The sequence below is a fragment of the Pseudophryne corroboree genome, chromosome 7 (assembly GCF_028390025.1).
Source record: "Pseudophryne corroboree isolate aPseCor3 chromosome 7, aPseCor3.hap2, whole genome shotgun sequence".
NCBI lineage: Eukaryota > Metazoa > Chordata > Amphibia > Anura > Myobatrachidae > Pseudophryne > Pseudophryne corroboree.
In genome coordinates this window covers 181,542,783-181,562,235 of record NC_086450.1, presented here as the reverse complement: position 1 = coordinate 181,562,235, position 19,453 = coordinate 181,542,783, and the positions used below count along the sequence as shown (strand labels likewise).

Genomic DNA, 19,453 nt, shown 5'->3' with positions numbered 1-19,453 from the left:
AACAAAGCATTAATGCACTTACATGCAACTCTAAATGAGTTCCAAGTATCCCTTCTTAACACCATTAAATAACAGACGAACATTTACACAGAAACAAATTTACCTTCCGATCTCCTTGTGAATGGTGTAGTAATCGGTAAGTCTACGAGATTTCACCCCATCTGATTCCTCCAATGCCGCCCCAGCCCTTGGCTTCTCTGTTAAAAACATAATGTGATATTTGAAGTCCAGCCTAATCTCAGTGTGTAGCCTCCTCTGTCCCTGTATGATGGTGCCTCATAATCTCAGTGTGTAGTTTCCTCTGTCTCTGTTTGATGGTGCCTTACAATCTCATTGTGGAGCTTCCTCTGTCTCTGTATGATAGTGCCTCGCAATCTCATTGTGAAGCTTCCTATTTCCCTGTATAATGGTGCCTCATAATCTAAGTGTAAAGCCTCCCATTTCCCTGTATGATGGTGCCTCATAATCTCAGTGTGTAGCTTCCTCTTTCCCTATATGATTGTGTTTTATAATCTCAGTGTAGCCTCCTCTGTATCTGCATGATGGTGCCTCATAATCTCAGTGTGCAGCCTCCTTTGTACCTGCATGATGGTGCCTCATAATCTCAGTGTGAAACCTCCTATTTCCCTGTATGATGGTGCCTCATAATCTCAGTGTGAAACCTCCTATTTCCCTGTATGATGGTGCCTCATAATCTCAGTGTGAAGCCTCCTCTGTCCCAGTATGATGGTGCCTCATGAAATAGTCAACAATAACAAGAATTATATGTCCATTTAATTTTTTTTTCTTTCCGTATTATTTCCAATAGAGATGATGATGAAGGGATGATGTGATTGCTATTCAGCCCCGAAACCATAAGAAAACCTGGTAGAAATTAGATTCAGCTAAAATAATACGAATGCACTTACAGTTAAATTCAATTACTAGACATTTAGGGACTGAAGCAGAGTGAGCATTCTCAGGCAGCAAACATACACATACAGTATACACAATTGCAGAATCCTTACACTGCATCTAGAGAGACAGAGGAGTGAAGGTGCGCTCTGACGTAAGCCTATTACAGTATGGCATGCTTATGCAATTGCCTATCTCTTTGGAAGATCATGATAGTAACGTTGCCTATCTTCGTCCTATTCTGAGTCAGTTGGATCGTGATCACATCTGTCTTTCCATAAAATAGGTGTTTTGGGACAGGAACTGTATAGTAGCAATGTGATCGCAAAGAGCTGTTCTGCCTGGTGCAAGTGCTGTGAGCATGTAGCCTGAGTTCTGTGAAATTCTGAGTCCTACGTACGGAGAAGGGACACCTGTTTCTGATGGTTGCAGCTTTGGACAGAAGAATATTGTGTGGAGCAGCTTCTTGCTTGAAGGTGCATTGATCCCTGCATTAGTATAAGGTAGTAAATCAGGTTTCCGTGACTACCTGCAAATACAGCCACTTTGTTTCAGACTCAGAAACAGCTTCTTAGTGTGTACACGTGTAGAGAATTGTTTAGGAGGAAGAAGAATACCTGATTTTTATGGAGCAATTACAAATCCAAATTCCAAAAGTAGCATAGTCCACCTACTGTAGAAAAGGCGACCTATCTCCCTAAATGAGAGTGGCTTGGCTGGATCAGGCTTGGCCTAAATTGTCACAATTTTCCGATGAAAAATGTTGAAAGGCATGGTTAACATTAGTAGTTGTGCTTAGAGGTGGTGGGGGCTCAGTAATATTCACTTATGCATCTGCAATCCAGAATGTCACATACAGTACTGCAATGAGGGTCAGCAGCAAAATACACACAGTGCAGGGAAATGTTTCAGGATTTGCTCACGTCAGTTGCTAAAATTAATCCGTCTGATAAACTCCTTCACTTCTTAAATACCGGAGTACTTTGTCTGTCTGAGTGATATCTCCTGTGCCAGCTGCAGTATATAAATACACTTACTCCACTCGTGTTACAGTACCTGCACATCTCACCAGACTCTGGGAGTCATGTAGCAGCCTGGAGGTTGGCAGGGCACTTGGAGTTTTGCAGTTAAACAAGAACTGGGCAGCAGTTGGCATGCCCACATCTGTTATTAGGGTAATGAAGGCCTTTGTGATTGTTCCACATGAGTTCTCAATTTACATAAAACATAATGCTCATGATTCTGTGTATTGCAACACTGCTGTCACTGTCTGGGTAACACTCAGCAAAGTGGGGCAGATGTATTAAGTCTGGAGAACACCAGCCAGTCAGCTCCTAACTGTCAGTTTACATATTGGAGCTGATTGGCTGGTGCGTTATCACCTTGGGTAACACTCAGCAAAGTGGGGCAGATGTATTAAGTCTTAAGTCACCAGCCAGTCAGCTCCTAACTGTCAGTTTACATATTGGAGCTGATTGGCTGGTACGTTATCACCTTGGACTTATCACTGCTTTATCACTTCTCCAGGCTTAATACATCTGCCCCACAGGGTGTAAGTGTGGGGCCATTGGACACACTGGTAGAGAGTGAGGAGGAGGCAGTAAGTGCTGGGAATAATGGAAAAGATTCATTCCTGTATTCTTTTATTAAGCTTGAGTTTTTCCAGTTCTGAGGTAGAATGTGTATTTGCTACATGTCATTTTTAAATGGATTTAATGGCAATTACTGCAGACTGTTTGATGACATGTGCATGTTAGAAATTTCGCATGACCATGCTTTTTTGGCATTTAGATCAGGGAATATTTTATTATAATTTAATATATCATTTATTTTTATGAGCGAGTTTCAAAACTTTTCTCCCTCATTCTTAATGTACTGTACATGAGAATGATAAAATGCAGTCTATCTTACCTATGCACACCTGTAATTCTGCCTTGCAAGAAAGGTCGCCTGCTACATTGCGAGCAGTGCAGGTATATACCCCTGAATCCTCAGGTGAGGTGTTCAGAATAACCAGAGAGCACTCAGCATCATCATATACAAAGTTAAAGTGGCCACTTTCCGCCAGCAGTTCACCATCCTGGAGAAATGAATGAACGAAGAATTACCAGGAGGAAACCAAGAACATGGGGAATGGTGAAGATAATGATGGGAATCTGAGAAATGGTAACACACCTTGTACCACATGATGTCTGGCACAGGTTTTCCTTCCACCACCACTACAAAGCGAGCAGTTTCTCCAGCCCCAATCTCTATGTCTTCCATGATGGAATCAAAACGAGGGCTCTCTATGGAAAGGAGACACATGTAACAAACTGTAACTGACAATGGATAGACACTATTGCCACCTCCCTATTTACTGTTTACTGCCGTTCAGTGGACACAATAGCAGTGTACAAATGCTGCTCTATTACACATATTTCCTACCAGAGAAAGCTGACTATAAGCTATAATGGTGTAGACATCCTAGCTCTGCCATTGGTACCTGCCATCTCTATGCTGATGGTACAGCGATCGTCTCCATACTGGTTACTAGCTTCAAATATCAGCTTTCCCAGATCAGACTTCTTGGGACTGAAGATTGTGAGTGAGTGCTGGTCATCGTCTGGCATACTCATCTCACACACACCTTCCACGTGGCGCAGCATCGTGCCTGCTCTAGGGAGAAGGACTGGTGTTTATAATTAAGCACAGGCTTTGTTTAGCGAAAGATTATATACAAAACAAAACAATCATGCTTTATGCTAATTGCCTCTTTGTAAGTGTCATATGAATACCTGCTTTTATTTGCACATAAGGGGATGTTTTGAATTGAAATTAGGCATACTGTATGTGCTTCTGTATTGCATGCACAACAAAATGTGTACATTCGTCAATGGGTTGAATACATATTGTGAGCAGAATTCCCTTATCTATTTACTTAGTGTATATATTTCTTCACCATCAGTGTACACTTGAACGAGCCTGATACTGTAAAAGAATAGTCCTCAGTTTTTTTGAAATGCTCTCATTTAAATCCGCTTAAGTAAGAATGCCCCAAGTGTAGCTCTGACTGACGTGTGTACCCGTACCGGAAACATGCACTGTGCGAAAACAGGGCTGCCGAGAATGGCCACGGGCCCAGGTATTGGGGAATTGTGGGTAAGTAAAGGGAGGCGTGACCTCAACCCCTCATAAAAAAAAACAAGGCTAAAAAATAGTAAATGTGACCCGTACTTGCATGGGGGGGAGGGGTGCGCCAGCAGCTGCACACGGGGACATTTGTCCACCTTAGCAGCTAGTTCGGGCCTTGGCATCGGGCCCCTCCAACAAGCCCAGGTCCAGGCAATTAGTACCCCCCCTATCTCGGCACCTCTGTGTGAAAACATGTAACATAAGGTCTGCAAACAGGCGTACGTATACTCAGCATTATGAACATAATCAGAGCAGTATCACTCACAAGGTGGTAAAAGTAGTGTGGCCAGGCCAGATGAAGAGAGGAGCGGGCCAGAGGAGGAGAGGGGGCAGACCGGAGGAGTAGTGGTGCAGGTGGGCTGGACAGGCAGCCTTAACTCATCATCCATGCAGCAGCTCCAGCAAAGGAACTAACTGCAGCTGTTTTAACCCAGTGACAGGTGCAGCGGTAAGTGAAATCAGTTTTTCATTTTGAACTTGATTCAGGAAAAAAAAAATCAGGTTGAGAGGAGAAAGGGAGAAATAGAGAGAAGTGGTGGGGGGGAGGGGGGGTTACAAAGTAAGTGAGAGTTTGCCTGAGGGGACAGGGGGCAGCAGGGAGTTATAAAAAGAGATTGTTAACTGGGGATGAGAGGGTGGAATCAGGGGCGTAAAGAGGGTGTCCGTCTCGGATAATGTAGGGGCGTGGCCCAATCACAGGAGGAGTGGCCACATACCCCAAAAAACCTACAAAAAGGAGGATTTTTGTACTTACCGATAAATCTATTTCTCTGAATCCACTCTGGGACACTGGAGATTAGACAGCTGGGGTGTGAAGAATGGAGGCCGGAGGTGGCACAATATATGTAAAACAATTGAAGTGCACAGCTGGCTCCTCCCCCTTCACCCCCCCCCCCCCCCCTCCAGTTTGAAAAATTGACGGAGGGAAGAGGGAACGTGAAAGAAAAACATTCTGGAAGGAACCAACCGCGCCATAACGTTAAACATCAACCAAGCAACTATCAAACTGTTATCTGAAAAACTTGCTTGAGCCAAAATAACAAGAACACGCAGGCTGGCAGCACCAAGTTGGATGTCCTGTGTCTCTCCGAGAGAATTCAGAGAAATAGATTTATCGGTAAGTACCAATAGCCTCCTTTCTCTGTCATCCACTAGGGGACACTGGAGATTAGACAGCTGGGGACGTCCCAAAGAGACTCCCATGGGCGGGAGTGCTGTCCGATGCCTGCAAAACGAAACGGCCAAAATTGAAATCCCTAGCTGCAAAAGTAGAAGTAGAAGAATCAAATATGTAGAAGCGAGTGAACGTGTGTACGGAGGACCACGTTGCCGATCTCCAAAATTGGTCAGTCGAAGCTCCTCGGGCAGCCGCCCTAGAAGCTCCTAACGACCTGGTGGTATGAGCACCCACCTGAAACGGGACTCTCTTACCAGTGGAGACATACACTTGTCTGATGGTGAGTCTCATCCATCTGGACAAGGTTTGTTTTGTAGATGGCCAACCCCTCAATTATACAGCACAAACAAAACGTCTGACTTTCTAAGGGAACTCGTAGCCTTTATGTAAACCCTTAATGCCCTGACAACATCCAGGGAACAGTCCCCTTCTGACACTTGAAAAGATGGGACCACAATTGGTTGGTTTATGTGAAAACCCGAAATCACTCTCCTGGGTTCATGTCTTGATGGCTGAGATAATCTGCCTCCCAGTTGTCCACTCCTGGAATGCAGACTACCGACAGAATTACAGTATGTTACGCTTTTCTGTCCAAGACAAAATCTTTGTAGCCTCCTTTAAGGCCATCCTGCTCTTCGTTCCTCCTTGACGGTTTATATACGCCACTGCTGTCACATTGCCCAATTGAACTTTCACGTGCTGTGCTCATACTAGACTCTCCGCTTGAAGAAGAGCATTGTAGATGGCTTGTAATTCCAGCACATTTAGTGGTAGATGACTCTCGTACTGAGACCACCTCTCCTGAAATTGATGGTTGTTTAGTACTGCACCCCATCCTCTGAGACTTGCATCCGTTGTCAAAATGATCCAATCCCAGATTCCAAAATGTTTTTCATGCTGATAGGTTCCTGTGGACCGACCACCAAATCAATGAAATTCTGGTCTGAGACGACAAGAGAATCTTCCTGTGAAGACACAGGTGCATACCTGCCCCCTGTGCGATCAGGTTCATCTGGAAAGGTTTTGAGTGAAGTCTGCCGTATTGAATCGCTTCGAAAGATGCTACCATCTTCCCTAGAAGCCGTATGCAAAGGTGTAGAGACACCGTCTGATTTTATAAAACCTGGCGAACCATGTTTCTGATGTTTTGAATCTTGTCTTTCGGGAGGAAGACTCTCAACCGTATTGTGTCCAGGATGAGACCTAAGAATTGAATTCTTTGGGTTGGTTATAAGTTGGAATTTTTGAAGTTGACAATCCAACCGTGTTGAGTAAGGACCTGATAAGTTATCTGTGCGTCCCGTATCAAGAGTCCCGGGGACGGTGCCTTGACAAGAAGGTTGTCCAAATAAAGTATTATTGTTATTGATATTTCCTCCTGGTTATTATTTTCTGCCACTGCACGAACTATCTGACCAGCCCAAGCAACAATGGCCTTATTAACCCAGGCACTCATGAGTGACAATCTGTGGGATGCCAGTGCTGCCACAAAGATGGACTTGAGCGCCGTGTCCAACTTGCGTTCCGAAGCATCCTTTAATGTAGTGACATTTGGTATAGGTAAGATCGTCTTTTTTGACAATTTAGCTAATGACTCATCCACATTAGGTGGGACATCCCATTTTGTCATGATCCCCTTGGGCAAAGGATAATTTACCGTAATCTTCTTGGGTAATTGGAAGCGCCTATCTGGCTGTTTCCAAGCTTCACCCATCTGTTCCTGGAGTGTTTTAGGACTGGGAAATACTGCCATTTGTGGCTTTTAAGACTCAGATCGAAAACCTCAGATTCCTTTACCTCTCCCTCCTTGAAATTAAGGACCTGCTTTACTGCTTCAATAAGGGATTCCAATCCCTTGACCTCAGAATCCTCCTCTGGAGGAGTAATCTCAAATACCTCTTCTAAAGATTCCCTGTCATCGTCATCTACCAAGAGACCCTCTTCCTCCTCTGACTCTTCTTGCAAAACAGGAAGGGGTCTCTTTACTGATTTGCGCACAGGTTTTTCTACCTGTGTAGGCAGAGTAAGTCTAATCAGGAATTCCTTCATAGTCTTAGAAAAAAACCTGAAGCCCATTCTAAGGGGGAGATTCAAATGTTTGAAAAGTCAGTTGGGAGTCTGTTTTTTCCGATCTAATAGACAGTGAAAAACAGACACCCAACTGACTTTTCAAACATTTGAATCTCCCCCTATATGTTGCTTGCGAGATTCCGCCATTTCCTTTGAAATATCTGCTAAGGCATTTTCCCATGTTCCCATGTTTCCCATGTTCCGGATTTACCACTACCCCTGGCCTGTGCGTCCGTACCCAAGCATGTGTCGCACACCTCGCAGCTGCCAACACTTGTGCTCTATTTCTCACATTTAGAACACACGTAAGAAATTTTTGTGGTCTTGGTTGGTGCTTTTGCCGCCATGTCGATAGTACACATACACACACACAGCAACCCAGCAATCCTGTCACTCTATTAGAATAGATGGAGACAGACTGTAGGGGTTAGGGGAGCAATAAAACAGGGGAGATACCCAGCTGGTTATTAGAAAAACAAATTCAACAAAAATGTAAATTAAAAAAAAGAAATACATTTTTGTTCCAGCCAGAGGTTTACAAACCCCACACCACCAACTGTTCTTACAGCTTGTCTCAGGTTTGTGTCTCTGTTGAAATCTCTGATGCTCCCCACCTCAGGACCTGTCAGCAGCGTCCCTTAGGAGATAAAATATATATATACATATTGAGAATCAGTGAGATCTTGGAACTATGGCCACTAAGAGCCCGTCTTGTTGCTCCACCCCCCGCCTATCCTTCAGCCCGCTCTCTTTACACACCTTATTTTAACTAAAATACCCGCTACTTAATTTTTTTTTGTCACCTAGCTGCCTGTCTTATAATGGCAGGGAGGGCGCAGCTCACCATTGGTTTCCAGAGCTCGCCTCCGGCGCCGTAGGAAGACCGCTGAGCTCCCCTGCGCCTCCGTGCTCTGTAACATTGACGCTACCTGCACCTCCCCCGCCTGTCCGGATCCGTCTAGCCGCTTCTGCACGCTGGATGCCTTTCCCCGACTGTCGCGCCTGCCATCAGTAAAAGCCCAGAGTCTCAAGCAGTTACCATCCGGCTCAGAGACACAATCTGCTGGCTCTCTCTCCTCTGAAAGCGATGCACTCGGTGGGGGAATGCTGCTATCAGCGCCTGCTGCGGGGAAGGAGAGGGGCCCTTTATACCACCCTTTATACCACCAGTACTCACTGTTTGTGGATTCTCTTAGTGAGTAGCAGATCCATTCCTCTGGGATCCATGTCTCACAAATACTCCATAGAGTATCTTAGTGTAATCTGCTCCCTCCTTTAGTGAGGGGGGAATAGCAGGGGCGGATCCAGAAGAAAATGATAGGGGGGGGGGGCACCATGGAAGGGGCAAGTACATTTGCGTGCGGCTTCGGTGCATGTGAGGTGGTGCTTCTTATACAATGCCCACAGTTGTAGCGCTCATTATGCAATGTCCACTGTACTGGTAGTGCCCCTTATATAGACCCCATAGTAGTGGTGCCCCTTATGCAATGCTCGTATTGCCCCCAGTAGTAATGTTGCCTGTAGTAATGCCCCCAATCATTTAGCACCCTAGTAGTTATGCCCCCAGTGGTAATGCCCCTGCAGTTATGACCCCAGTAGTTTACCCCCGCCCCCTTTAGTTTAGCCTCCCAGTGGTAATGCCCCCAGTAGTTTGCCTGCTTGTAGTTTAGCCACCAGTTGTAATGCCCCCCTGTAGTTTGCCCCATTGTAGTTTAGCCCCTGTAGTTATGCCCCCCTTGTAGTTTAGCCCCCAGTAGTAATTCCCCCAGTAGTTTGGCCCCTGTAGTTATCCCCCAGTAGTTTGGCCCCTGTAGTTATGCCCCCAGTAGTTTGGCCCTCCTGTAATTTAGCCCCCAAGTAGTAATGCCCCCATAGTTTGGCCCCTGTAGTTATCCCCCAGTAGTTTGGCCGCTGTAGTTATGCCCCCAGTAGTCTGGCCCCCCTGTAGTTAAGCCGCCAGTAGTAATGCCCCTGTAGTTACGCCACCAGTAGTAATGCCCTCCTGTAGTATGCCCCCAGTAGTTAGCCCCTTCGTAGTTGACCCCCAGTAATGATGTCCCCCAGTAGATGCCCCCCATTAATAATGCCCCCAGTAGATGGCCCCCAGAAAAATGTCCCCCAGTAGCTGCCCCCAGTAGTAATGCCCCAAATAGATGACCCCCCAGTAGTAATGCCCCCAGTAGATGCCCCCCAGTAATAATGCCCCCAGTACATGGCCCCCAGTAATAATGCCCCCAGTAGATGGCCCCCAGTAGCTGCCCCCAGTAGTAATGCCCCCAATAGATGACCCCCCAGTAGTAATGCCCCCAGTAGATGCCCCCCAGTAATAATGCCCCCAGTAGTTTGCCCCCAGTAGTAATGCCCCCCCAGTAGTAATGCCCCTTGTTGATGCCCCCCCAGTAGCAATGTCCCCCATAGTTTGCCCCCAGTAGATGCCTCCGCTGCATTAAGGAAGAGAAAACAGAACATACTTACCAAGCCCCGTTCCCGCTTCCAGACCTCCGCTTGGCGTCCGCTCCTCAGCACTATGAGAGAGACGTCATGACTGACGTCTCTCCCATAGCACACGCCGCACAGTGACATCGCCGGAAGCCGGAGCTCAGTACTGAGCTCCTGCCTCCGGCTGTCGCTGTGCAGGGAGACGGGCGCCCGCTGGTAACACAATCTCAGGGGGCGCCCGTCACCTCCCTGTGCGGCGCCGACGCCGGGGGGGGGGACACCGCGGACAGAGGCCACAAATGACAGGGGGGGCACGGGTCCGAGTGCCCCCCCCCCCCCCCTGGATCCGCCACTGGGGATTAGGCCACTGCAATCTTGAAATACACTTCTTATTTCGAGTCAGAGCTCACTCATGTGCTTCTACCTCCTCAGCATAATTTTTCAAACTGGAGGGACGTGAAGGGGGAGGAGCCAGCTGTGCACTTCAATTGTTTTACATATATTGTGCCACCTCCGGTCTCCATTCTTTACACCCCAGCTGTCTAATCTCCAGTGTCCCCTAGTGGATGACAGAGAAATAAATAAATAAATTAATAATAATAATAATAATAAATACACCTGCACACTGAAGCATGGCGGGGCGCCATTTGCCCCTTAGCCAGGGGCAGATCCAATGTGATCGCACTGCAAACAGTGGAGAACTGCTGTAGCTCATCGGCTGCAGTCTTCTCAGACTCACTACAGCCCAGCACAAAGCTGCTGGGAAGAGATAGAGGCTGCTGCCGGCTGACAGATGAGGAAAGGGGGGGTGGAGTCGGACCAGGAAGGGTGGGTGGAGTTGGACCAGGTCCCCTGCTGGGCAACTCCAGCAAGCTCGGGTAATTAGCATCCACTCCCCATCCTCTCTCTACGCCTCTGGGGGTAGTTTGGGAAAAAGAGAACAATAAAAGGGAAAAAAGGGGAGAGCTGGGAAAGAACAGGGCATCTGACACTGGCTGGGGACAGAGGTTTTGCAGCACACTAAATAAGTGCCAGACTCAGGGTGACAGTACGTGTGTGGGGATCTAATACTGCACCCACACCTGGTGCCTGGCAGCTCAGCTCTCTCCCATGCTGCTACCTGTATGGTGTATATAGAGTGACTGAGATGTGACTTCTTCAGCTGTACCACAATATTCTATCTGATCTGCAGTCGTCTGTTGAGTACCCCATCTCTCCAACACAGTCCTAATTACATACTCGGCTTAGCATCACTCTGATCTGCAGCAATATAAATTGTGCACTATGTCAGTGGCATAGCCATATAAAGCATGAGGTGTGAGACAGGATAAATGCTATATAGTCAGTGGGTGACAGCTTGTGTATAGAATAAGTAAATAGTGATTTGGATGTAACAGAAGTGGGGAGCCCCAGAACGGTACCTTGCCTAGAGCACCATGGGGTCTTAATCTGGCTCTGCCCATGTCTAATTTCTGGGGGGGGGGGGGGAAATACAATAGTATAGTATAATTTTAGGTGCTAGAGGGGGTGGTGCTGTTACAGGGCCTGAAAGAGAGGTGAGCTCAGCGGGCTCACTATGGTATGCCGGCGGCCGGGCTCCCGGCGACCAGCATACCGGCGCCGGGAGCCCGACCGCCGGCTTACCGACAGTGTGGCGAGCGCAAATGAGCCCCTTGCGGGCTCGCTGCGCTCGCCACGCTATTTTATTCTCCCTCCAGGGGGGTCGTGGACCCCGAGGAGGGAGAATAAATGTCGGTATGCCGGCTGTCGGGATCCCGGCGCCGGTATACTGTGCGCCGGGATCCCGTCAGTCGGCATACTGAAGACCACCCGAGCTCAGCAATGCCTTTTTCTTCATTGCCAACAGCTCAAAGTTTTTTTTTTGTATACCTATTTTATTGCACATATGCTGTAGATTTGTCCATTGACATTTGGATATAGGAGCTCATTCAGAGATGGACGCAGATCGCTGCATCCGCAGCCAGTTCTGCGTCCATCTCCTCACATGCTGGGGGCCGCCCAGCAGGTGTGAGGCTGAATTGCAAATGCATCGGAACTAAGGTTGACCCCTGGCAGTGCAGCCTAGCTGTGCTGATAGGCGATCGACTGCCTGTTTTTAAATCGGAGCGGCTGCACGTGACGCCCCGAAAATGGTCCCAGCCTGCCCCATCCCCCCAATCTCCCGTCCCGCCTTGGAACGGTGAAAGCATTTATGGTTAAAGGGACTCCATAAATTGCGCAGAAAAATCCGCTGGCATCAATACGGATTAACGCTAATTCGGAACTTACCCTGGTAATTACCTCAGGACCGGTAACTATTTCCACCATTTGGACATTTGCCACTGGTCAGTTGACCAAAGTACTTACATAGGTCTGGCACTGAATCAGTCCTGGACTCTCTCACTAAGGGGGTCATTCCGAGTTGATCGTATCTTTGCTAAATTTAGCACAGCTACGATCAGGCACTCAGACATGCGGGGGGACGCCCAGCACAGGGCTAGTCCGCCCCGCATGTCAGTGTCGCTCCCCCCCCACCCCGCAGTGTTATTTTCCACACACTGCTAATCCCGGGCGCAGTTGTTTATTCCCTTATTTTACTTTCACTCATCTGTGTGTGATATGTTTACTATCTTGTTATTTTAACATGTTTACAAATATTAAATGTGTTTTTAATTGATTCTCACTATGTGGTGCACATATGTATCTGAAGTTATGTAAATGATCATTTAGCACTGTTTTTATATATATATATATGGTTGTGTTATGTGGCTGGCAAATGGGCTAGTGGGATTTTTGGTTGTTACCTCCGCCAGGTGACCCTGGCCTCAACATGGTTCAGCATCACGGTGACACACAAGAGTTGCTTCTCTACCATATAGAGGAGCTCAGGGCGATCTTGGATGACTGGCGCCTCTTTCTGGTAAGGACCTATAACAGCATTGAAAATGTATTACTTTATGGCATATTACTGTAGACATAAGTCATTAGCACACACCTTACATTGGATTATTATCTACTGTTTACATTATATACTTTACCCAAAGCATTGTTGAATAATCAAACGGATTGGTGTATTGTTACGAATACTGCATTTTTATATATCTTATTCTATATATATTATTTCATATTACTTTTATCTTTTATTTATAAGGTGCCACAAGGGTTCAGTAGCGCTGTACAAGGGGATAAAACTGACAGCAAGAAATATAAGTGCGAATAGGGGTGTAGTATGGTTTGCCCGCGGTCGGGGTTTCGGCGACCAGCATACCGGCGCCGGAATCCCGACTGCCGGCATACCGACAGCTGGGCGAGCGCAAATGAGCCCCTTGCTGGCTCGCTGCGCTCGCCATGCTACGGGCACGGTGGCGTGCGCCGCGCTATCTATTCTCCCTCCAGGGGTGTCGTGGACCCCCAAGAGGGAGAAAATATGTTGGTATGTCGGCGGTCGGGATTCTTACGGACAGTATATACCCTATATACACTGCTCAAAAAAATAAAGGGAACACTAAAATAACACATCCTAGATCTAAATGAATGAAATATTCTTATTAAATACTTTGTTCTTTACATAGTTGAATGTGCTGACAACAAAATCACACAAAAATTATCAATGGAAATCAAATTTATTAACCCATGGAGGTCTGGATTTAGAGTCACACTCAAAATGAAAGTGGAAAAACACACTACAGGCTGATCCAACTGTGATGTAATGTCCTTAAAACAAGTCAAAATGAGGCTCAGTAGTGTGGGTGGCATCCAAGTGCCTGTATGACCTCCCTACAACCCACACAAGTGGCTCAGGTAGTGCAGCTCATCTAGGATGGCACACCAATGCGAGCTGTGGCAAGAAGGTTTGCTGTGTCTGTCAGCGTAGTGTCCAGAGCATGGAGGCGCTACCAGGAGACAGGCCAGTACATCAGGAGACGTGGAGGAGGCCGTAGGAGGGCAACAACCCAGCAGCAGCACCGCTACCTCCGCCTTTGTGCAAGGAGGAACAGGAGGAGCACTGCCAGAGCCCTGCAAAATGACCTCCAGCAAGCCACAAATGTGCATGTGTCTACTCAAACGATCAGAAACTGACTCCATGAGGGTGGTATGAGGGCCCGACATCCACAGGTGGGGGTTGTGCCTGCAGCCCAACACCGTGCAGGACGTTTGGCATTTGCCAGAGAACACGAAGATTGGCAAATTCGCCACTGGCGCCCTGTGCTCTTCACAGATGAAAGCAGGTTCTCACTGAGCACATGTGACAGACGTGACAGAGTCTGGAGACGCCAAGGAGAACGTTCTGCTGCCTGCAACATCCTCCAGCATGACTGGTTTGGCAGTGGGTCAGTAATGGTGTGGGGTGGCATTTCTTTGGGGGGCCGCACAGCCCTCCATGTGCTCGCCAGAGGTAGCCTGACTGCCATTAGGTACTGAGATGAGATCCTCAGACCCCTTGTGAGACCATATGCTGGTGCGGTTGGCCCTGGGTTCCTCCTAATGCAAGACAATGCTAGACCTCATGTGGCTGGAGTGTGTCAGCAGTTCCTGCAAGACGAAGGAATTGATGCTATGGACTGGCCCGCCCGTTCCCCAGACCTGAATCCAATTAAGCACATCTGGTACATCATGTCTCGCTCCATCCACCAACCACAGTTGCATCACAGACTGTCCAGGAGTTGGCGGATGCTTTAGTCCAGGTCTGGGAGGAGATCCCTCAGGAGACCATCCGCCACCTCATCAGGAGAATGCCCAGGCATTGTAGGGAGGTCATACAGGCAAGTGGAGGCCATACACACTACTGAGCCTCATTTTGACTTGTTTTAAGGACATTACATCAAAGTTGGATCAGCCTGTAGTGTGTTTTTCCACTTTCATTTTGAGGGTGACTCCAAATCCAGACCTCCATGGGTTAATAAATTTGATTTCCATTGATAATTTTTGTGTGATTTTGTTGTCAGCACATTCAACTATGTAAAGAACAAAGTATTTAATAAGAATATTTCATTCATTCAGATCTAGGATGTGTTATTTTAGTGTTCCCTTTATTTTTTTGAGCAGTGTACTTATGTTATATGTTCTACAGTGAGTATATAGCATAAGTGGGCCCGGCTCAAATGAGCTTACAAGTTATAATACAGGAGATATGGGCGGACACAGTGATCCCGGAGGTAAGAAAATAAACACAAGGAAACAGTATTTCATATCAGCATGTTGTAATAAAGACTCAGGGCCTAATTACATGATGCTTGCAAACCCGATGGTTTACGTACATCCCTCATGTTAAGCGGGATCTGACATGCTGCTGCCGTTTGGAGGCGAGGAAGGGGAGGACGCGCCCAGTGTTTCGCAAAACAAGAACGTGTCAGCCTTGTTTTCTAGGCATGCAAAGGCCTGTGGCAACTCCACTGGCCCCGGCAGCATGAAAACCTGATGGTTACTCAGATGACTGATGTTCACGCAGATCAGAGAAGCCGGCAGGAGGCATCTATTTACATAAGAAGCCTCCTGTGGAACTAGCATATTATTGCACAGCCGTTACATACAAAGTCACAGTGCTGTGCAGTAGCATCCATCTTTAAATCAGACCCTCATTCATTTCATTTTCCTTGCATAAGATCAGTTAAATTTATTGGGAAAAAAAATAAGATTTTAAACCTACCGGTACATCTTTTTCTCCTAGTCCGTAGAGGATGCTGGGGACTCCGTAAGGACCATGGGGTATAGACGGGCTCCGCAGGAGACATGGGCACTCTAAAGACTTTAGGATAGAATGGATGTACACTGGCTCCTCCCTCTATGCCCCTCCTCCAGACCTCAGTTAGAGAAACTGTGCCCAGAGGAGACTGACAGTACGAGGAAAGGATTTTTGTTAATCTAGGGGCAAGATTCATACCAGCCCACACCATCCACACCGTATAACCTGGAATATACGCAACCAGTTAACAGTATGAACAAAACAATATCAGCCAAAGACTGATCTTTACTGTAACATAACCCTTATGTAAGCAACAACTATATACAAGTCTTGCAGAATTTTGTCCGCACTGGGACGGGCGCCCAGCATCCTCTACGGACTAGGAGAAAAAGATTTACAGCTACGTTTAAAATCTTATTTACTCTTACGTCCTAGAGGATGCTGGGGACTCCGTAAGGACCATGGGGATTATACCAAAGCTCCAAACCGGGCGGGAGAGTGCGGATGACTCTGCAGCACCGATTGAGCAAACATGAGGTCCTCATCAGCCAGGGTATCAAACTTGTAGAATTTTGCAAAAGTGTTTGAACCTGACCAAGTAGCCGCTCGGCAAAGCTGTAACGCCGAGACGCCTCGGGCAGCCGCCCAAGAAGAGCCCACCTTGCTAGTGGAATGGGCCTTTACCGAATTTGGTACCGGCAATCCAGCCGTAGAATGAGCCCGCTGAATCGTGTTACAGATCCAGCGAGCAATAGTCTGCTTAGAAGCAGGAGCGCCAACCTTGTTGGCTGCATACAGGACAAACAGAGCTTCTGTTTTCCTAATCCGAGCCGTCCTTGCTACGTAAATTTTTAAGGCCCTGACTGTTATGAGCCACGGCTGTGGCTCATTCCTGTTTTGCATTTTGGTTATGTATTTTATGTTATACTTCTGTTCATGTTCCCCGTGGGTGTCATGGGGTGTTCGGAGCTCACCCTTAAGGAAAGGGTACTGTTATGAACCACAGGTAGTGGTTCATTCCTATTTTATGTTTATAGTTGTCTTGCAGGCCAGGTTTTCCCATTGCTCTGGTTTAAGAATACTCTTGGTTGCTGCCGGTGGTGAGTCTGTGTAATTGCAGCTTGTTCCCATGTGTTCAGCCTCACCTGTCTGTTGATTGCACCTCTCAGTTGTGCAGCAGGGCAGCTGCACGACATAATTAATTAAGACTCTGTTATATTCTGGCTCAGTGCAATTCACAGACGCTGGTGATATTTCCTGAGTTCCAGACTTCTTGAGTTCTGAGCTAGTCTCTGCCAGTTCCTGAGCTCCAGTCTAGCAGTGTCAGTCTAGCTGCTTCGAGTGTCGGTTCCTGTGTCGATTCCAGTGTCTGATCCCGTGTCCTGCCGTGAAGCATTCCTGTCCAGAAGTCCTGTGGCTTTGTCTGTGCCTGGTCGAATATATGGCTTCTTGGTGTCCACCGGTCTGTCGTTTGGGATTCTGCCAGTCCTCCAGTTCTGAGAGTCTGTGTCGGCTACATTGGGGGTTCCTGTCCGTTTGCCAGTATGTGTACCGGTTCCGTGAGTAGCGGCTTTGCCGCGTCCGTCGGCCTAGGCCGCAGTATTCTTTGGTTATATTTAGTTACTGGTGTTTTGCAGAGGGTTCTGCTTATGCTGTCACCGCCGATACGCAAAAGTATTGTGTCGGCGTGTGGACAGCATTTCCTTTGTTGTTCTTTTCCTTTGGCGGCGTGCCGCACATATATTTAGTTTTAGGGTAGTTAGTAGCCCCTAGCTTTCTGTTGTTTTAGTTAGAGGTCCCCTTGTTATTATCCTGTCTCGGGTCACGCCTTGTCTCACGCTAAGACCTGGGGGCATCGGAGTTGGGCAGACATAATCCGCCCTTCAAACGCGGCTGCTGTGGGCCCAAGAAACCATAGTCACTCAGGCGTGAAGTGACCACACGGGTAAAACAACGGAGGTAGGGTGCTAGGGGCTATTTCCACACCACACCTTATTTTCAGTGTCACGTTCTGGTGCTCAGGACTCACTACGCAACATCTCCCTTGTTCTGAGCACCAGGAACCTAATATTATCACCAGCCATACAACAAAAAAGAAACAAAGCTAAATAGTAGTTTTTTCTTTTTTGGTCCAGTGTCTAGTCCAGAATCCAGTCCGGTGTTTAGAATCCAGTCCTGTCTAGAATTCAGTGTGCAGAATCCAGTCCGGTGTTTAGAATCCAGTCCTGTCTAGAATTCAGTGTGCAGAATCCAGTCCGGTGTTTAGAATCCAGTCCTGTCTAGAACTCAGTGTGCAGAATCCAGTCCGGTGTTTAAAAATCCAGTCCGGTGTTTAAAAATCGTGTCTAGTCTTGTCTTGTCTAGTTTGAAATCCTCCTATGCCTACTATGCAAGCCCTGCAAGCATCTCTCTCAGCCCTGAACTCTGCTTTCAGTGCTTTGAAGCCTGAGCGACTGGAAGTTTTGCAGCAATCCTTAAAGCAACTGCAAAACCTTCTGACTAAAATTTTGCTTATCTTGCCAGAAGTTATTGAGAGTTCATCTACCTCTAAAGAGACTCTTGCTCACAATATGGTGACAAAAGAATCCTCAGGTTTAATTAGAGAGAAAAAGTTTGAAAGTTTTCTGCGGCCCAGGCTCTCAGAAGAGGAGCGTCTGCGTCGCAGAAACTTAGATTTATGCCTATATTGTGGGGGTTTAGGCCACTATTTACAGACCTGTGAGTTGCGCAAGCCAAAGTGTAGCGACAAGTCCTGCCCTCTGGCCAAGTTTAGTCAGGATACAAGACCTACTCCTGTCTCTACTGTGGCAGAGGTACTTGTCACACAACCCACACTAAAAAGCACTCTGTCCTATAATTGGGGTCCTTGGGCTAGGGAGCCCCATTATAGATTCAGGAACCAAAGGAGAATGTTTCTCTCCTCTCTTGATTTTCCTGTTGAAGCAAAGTTGCAAACCCCTGGAGCGGTGCCCGATGCCCGGGGTCCAGGAGCGGTGCCCGATGCCCGGGGTCCTGGAGCGGTGCCCGATGTCGGGGTCCTGGAGCGGTGCCCGATGCCCGGGGTCCTGGATCGGTGCCCGATGCCCAGGGTCCTGGAGCGGTGCCCGATGCCCAGGGTCCTGGAGCGGTGCCCGATGCCCAGGGTCCTGGAGCGGTGCCCGATGCCCAGGGTCCTGGAGTGGTGCCCGATGCCCAGGGTCCTGGAGCGGTACCCGGTGCCCAGAGTTCTGGAGCGGTACCCGGTGCCCAGAGTTCTGGAGCGGTACCCGGTGCCCAGAGTTCTGGAGCGGTACCCGATGCTCTAGGTCAGGGGTGTCAAACCTTTCACCTTCCCTGGGCCACATTAGAAGATGAAAATTTGGTTTGGGCCGCATTTAAAATAAAATAACAGTAACGATACCTGATCATCCAAAAAAACCATAGAAAACATAGTTAACATATTAAACTTACTTGGAAATGAAGTTAGTGAGATGTTTGACATTGTTTCTCAGCCACCAATGCATCCCCCCCTCCCCCACACGCACACTGTAGTCCTCTTCCTCTACTCCTCCTCTCCCTCCCCCCCCCCCCCCCTCCACACTGTGCTTCTTCAAGGGCCCACAAATTTCTCCCGCTGGGCTGAGCTCCGTGCTGCTGTCACATGTGCCACTATGCAGTAGAGGAGGGCTACACTGTGACTGACAGCGGACCCCAAACCCCCCCCCCCCCTCCCGGACACATTGTACTGCAGTGGCACCTGACTTCATCCTCGTTACCCCCTCCCCCTGAACCAATCTGTACTGTAGAGTTTAGACACCGTCGGCCTCATTTTACTGCTGCAGCGCTGGACATCAAGTCCATCCCAGCTCCCAAGAAACCCCCCGGACACTGTATTGCGGCGTGGCGCTGGACTTCAGACCAGACCCTCCCTTCCCCCGACACTGTACAGCGGTTCAGACCTCCTCTCTCCCCCCCCCCCCCCCGGGACACTGTACAGCGGCGCGGGCCGCGGCCACGGTCTTCAGATCCCGATTCCC

At 47.9% G+C, this 19,453-nt stretch overlaps 1 protein-coding gene across 1 annotated transcript in view; it reads right to left on the bottom strand.

Moving 5' to 3' along the window:
• The window catches only part of SPEG (striated muscle enriched protein kinase), a 519,092-nt gene that overhangs the window by 161,892 nt on the left and 337,747 nt on the right, over positions 1-19,453 (bottom strand). Inside the window, exons 17-21 of the mRNA XM_063933852.1 lie at positions 12,559-12,682; positions 3,380-3,552; positions 3,070-3,182; positions 2,806-2,974; positions 104-197 (exon numbers count right to left, since the gene is read on the bottom strand). Coding sequence (XP_063789922.1) covers positions 104-197; positions 2,806-2,974; positions 3,070-3,182; positions 3,380-3,552; positions 12,559-12,682 — 673 coding nt within the window. The remainder of the gene's footprint in view (positions 1-103; positions 198-2,805; positions 2,975-3,069; positions 3,183-3,379; positions 3,553-12,558; positions 12,683-19,453) is intronic.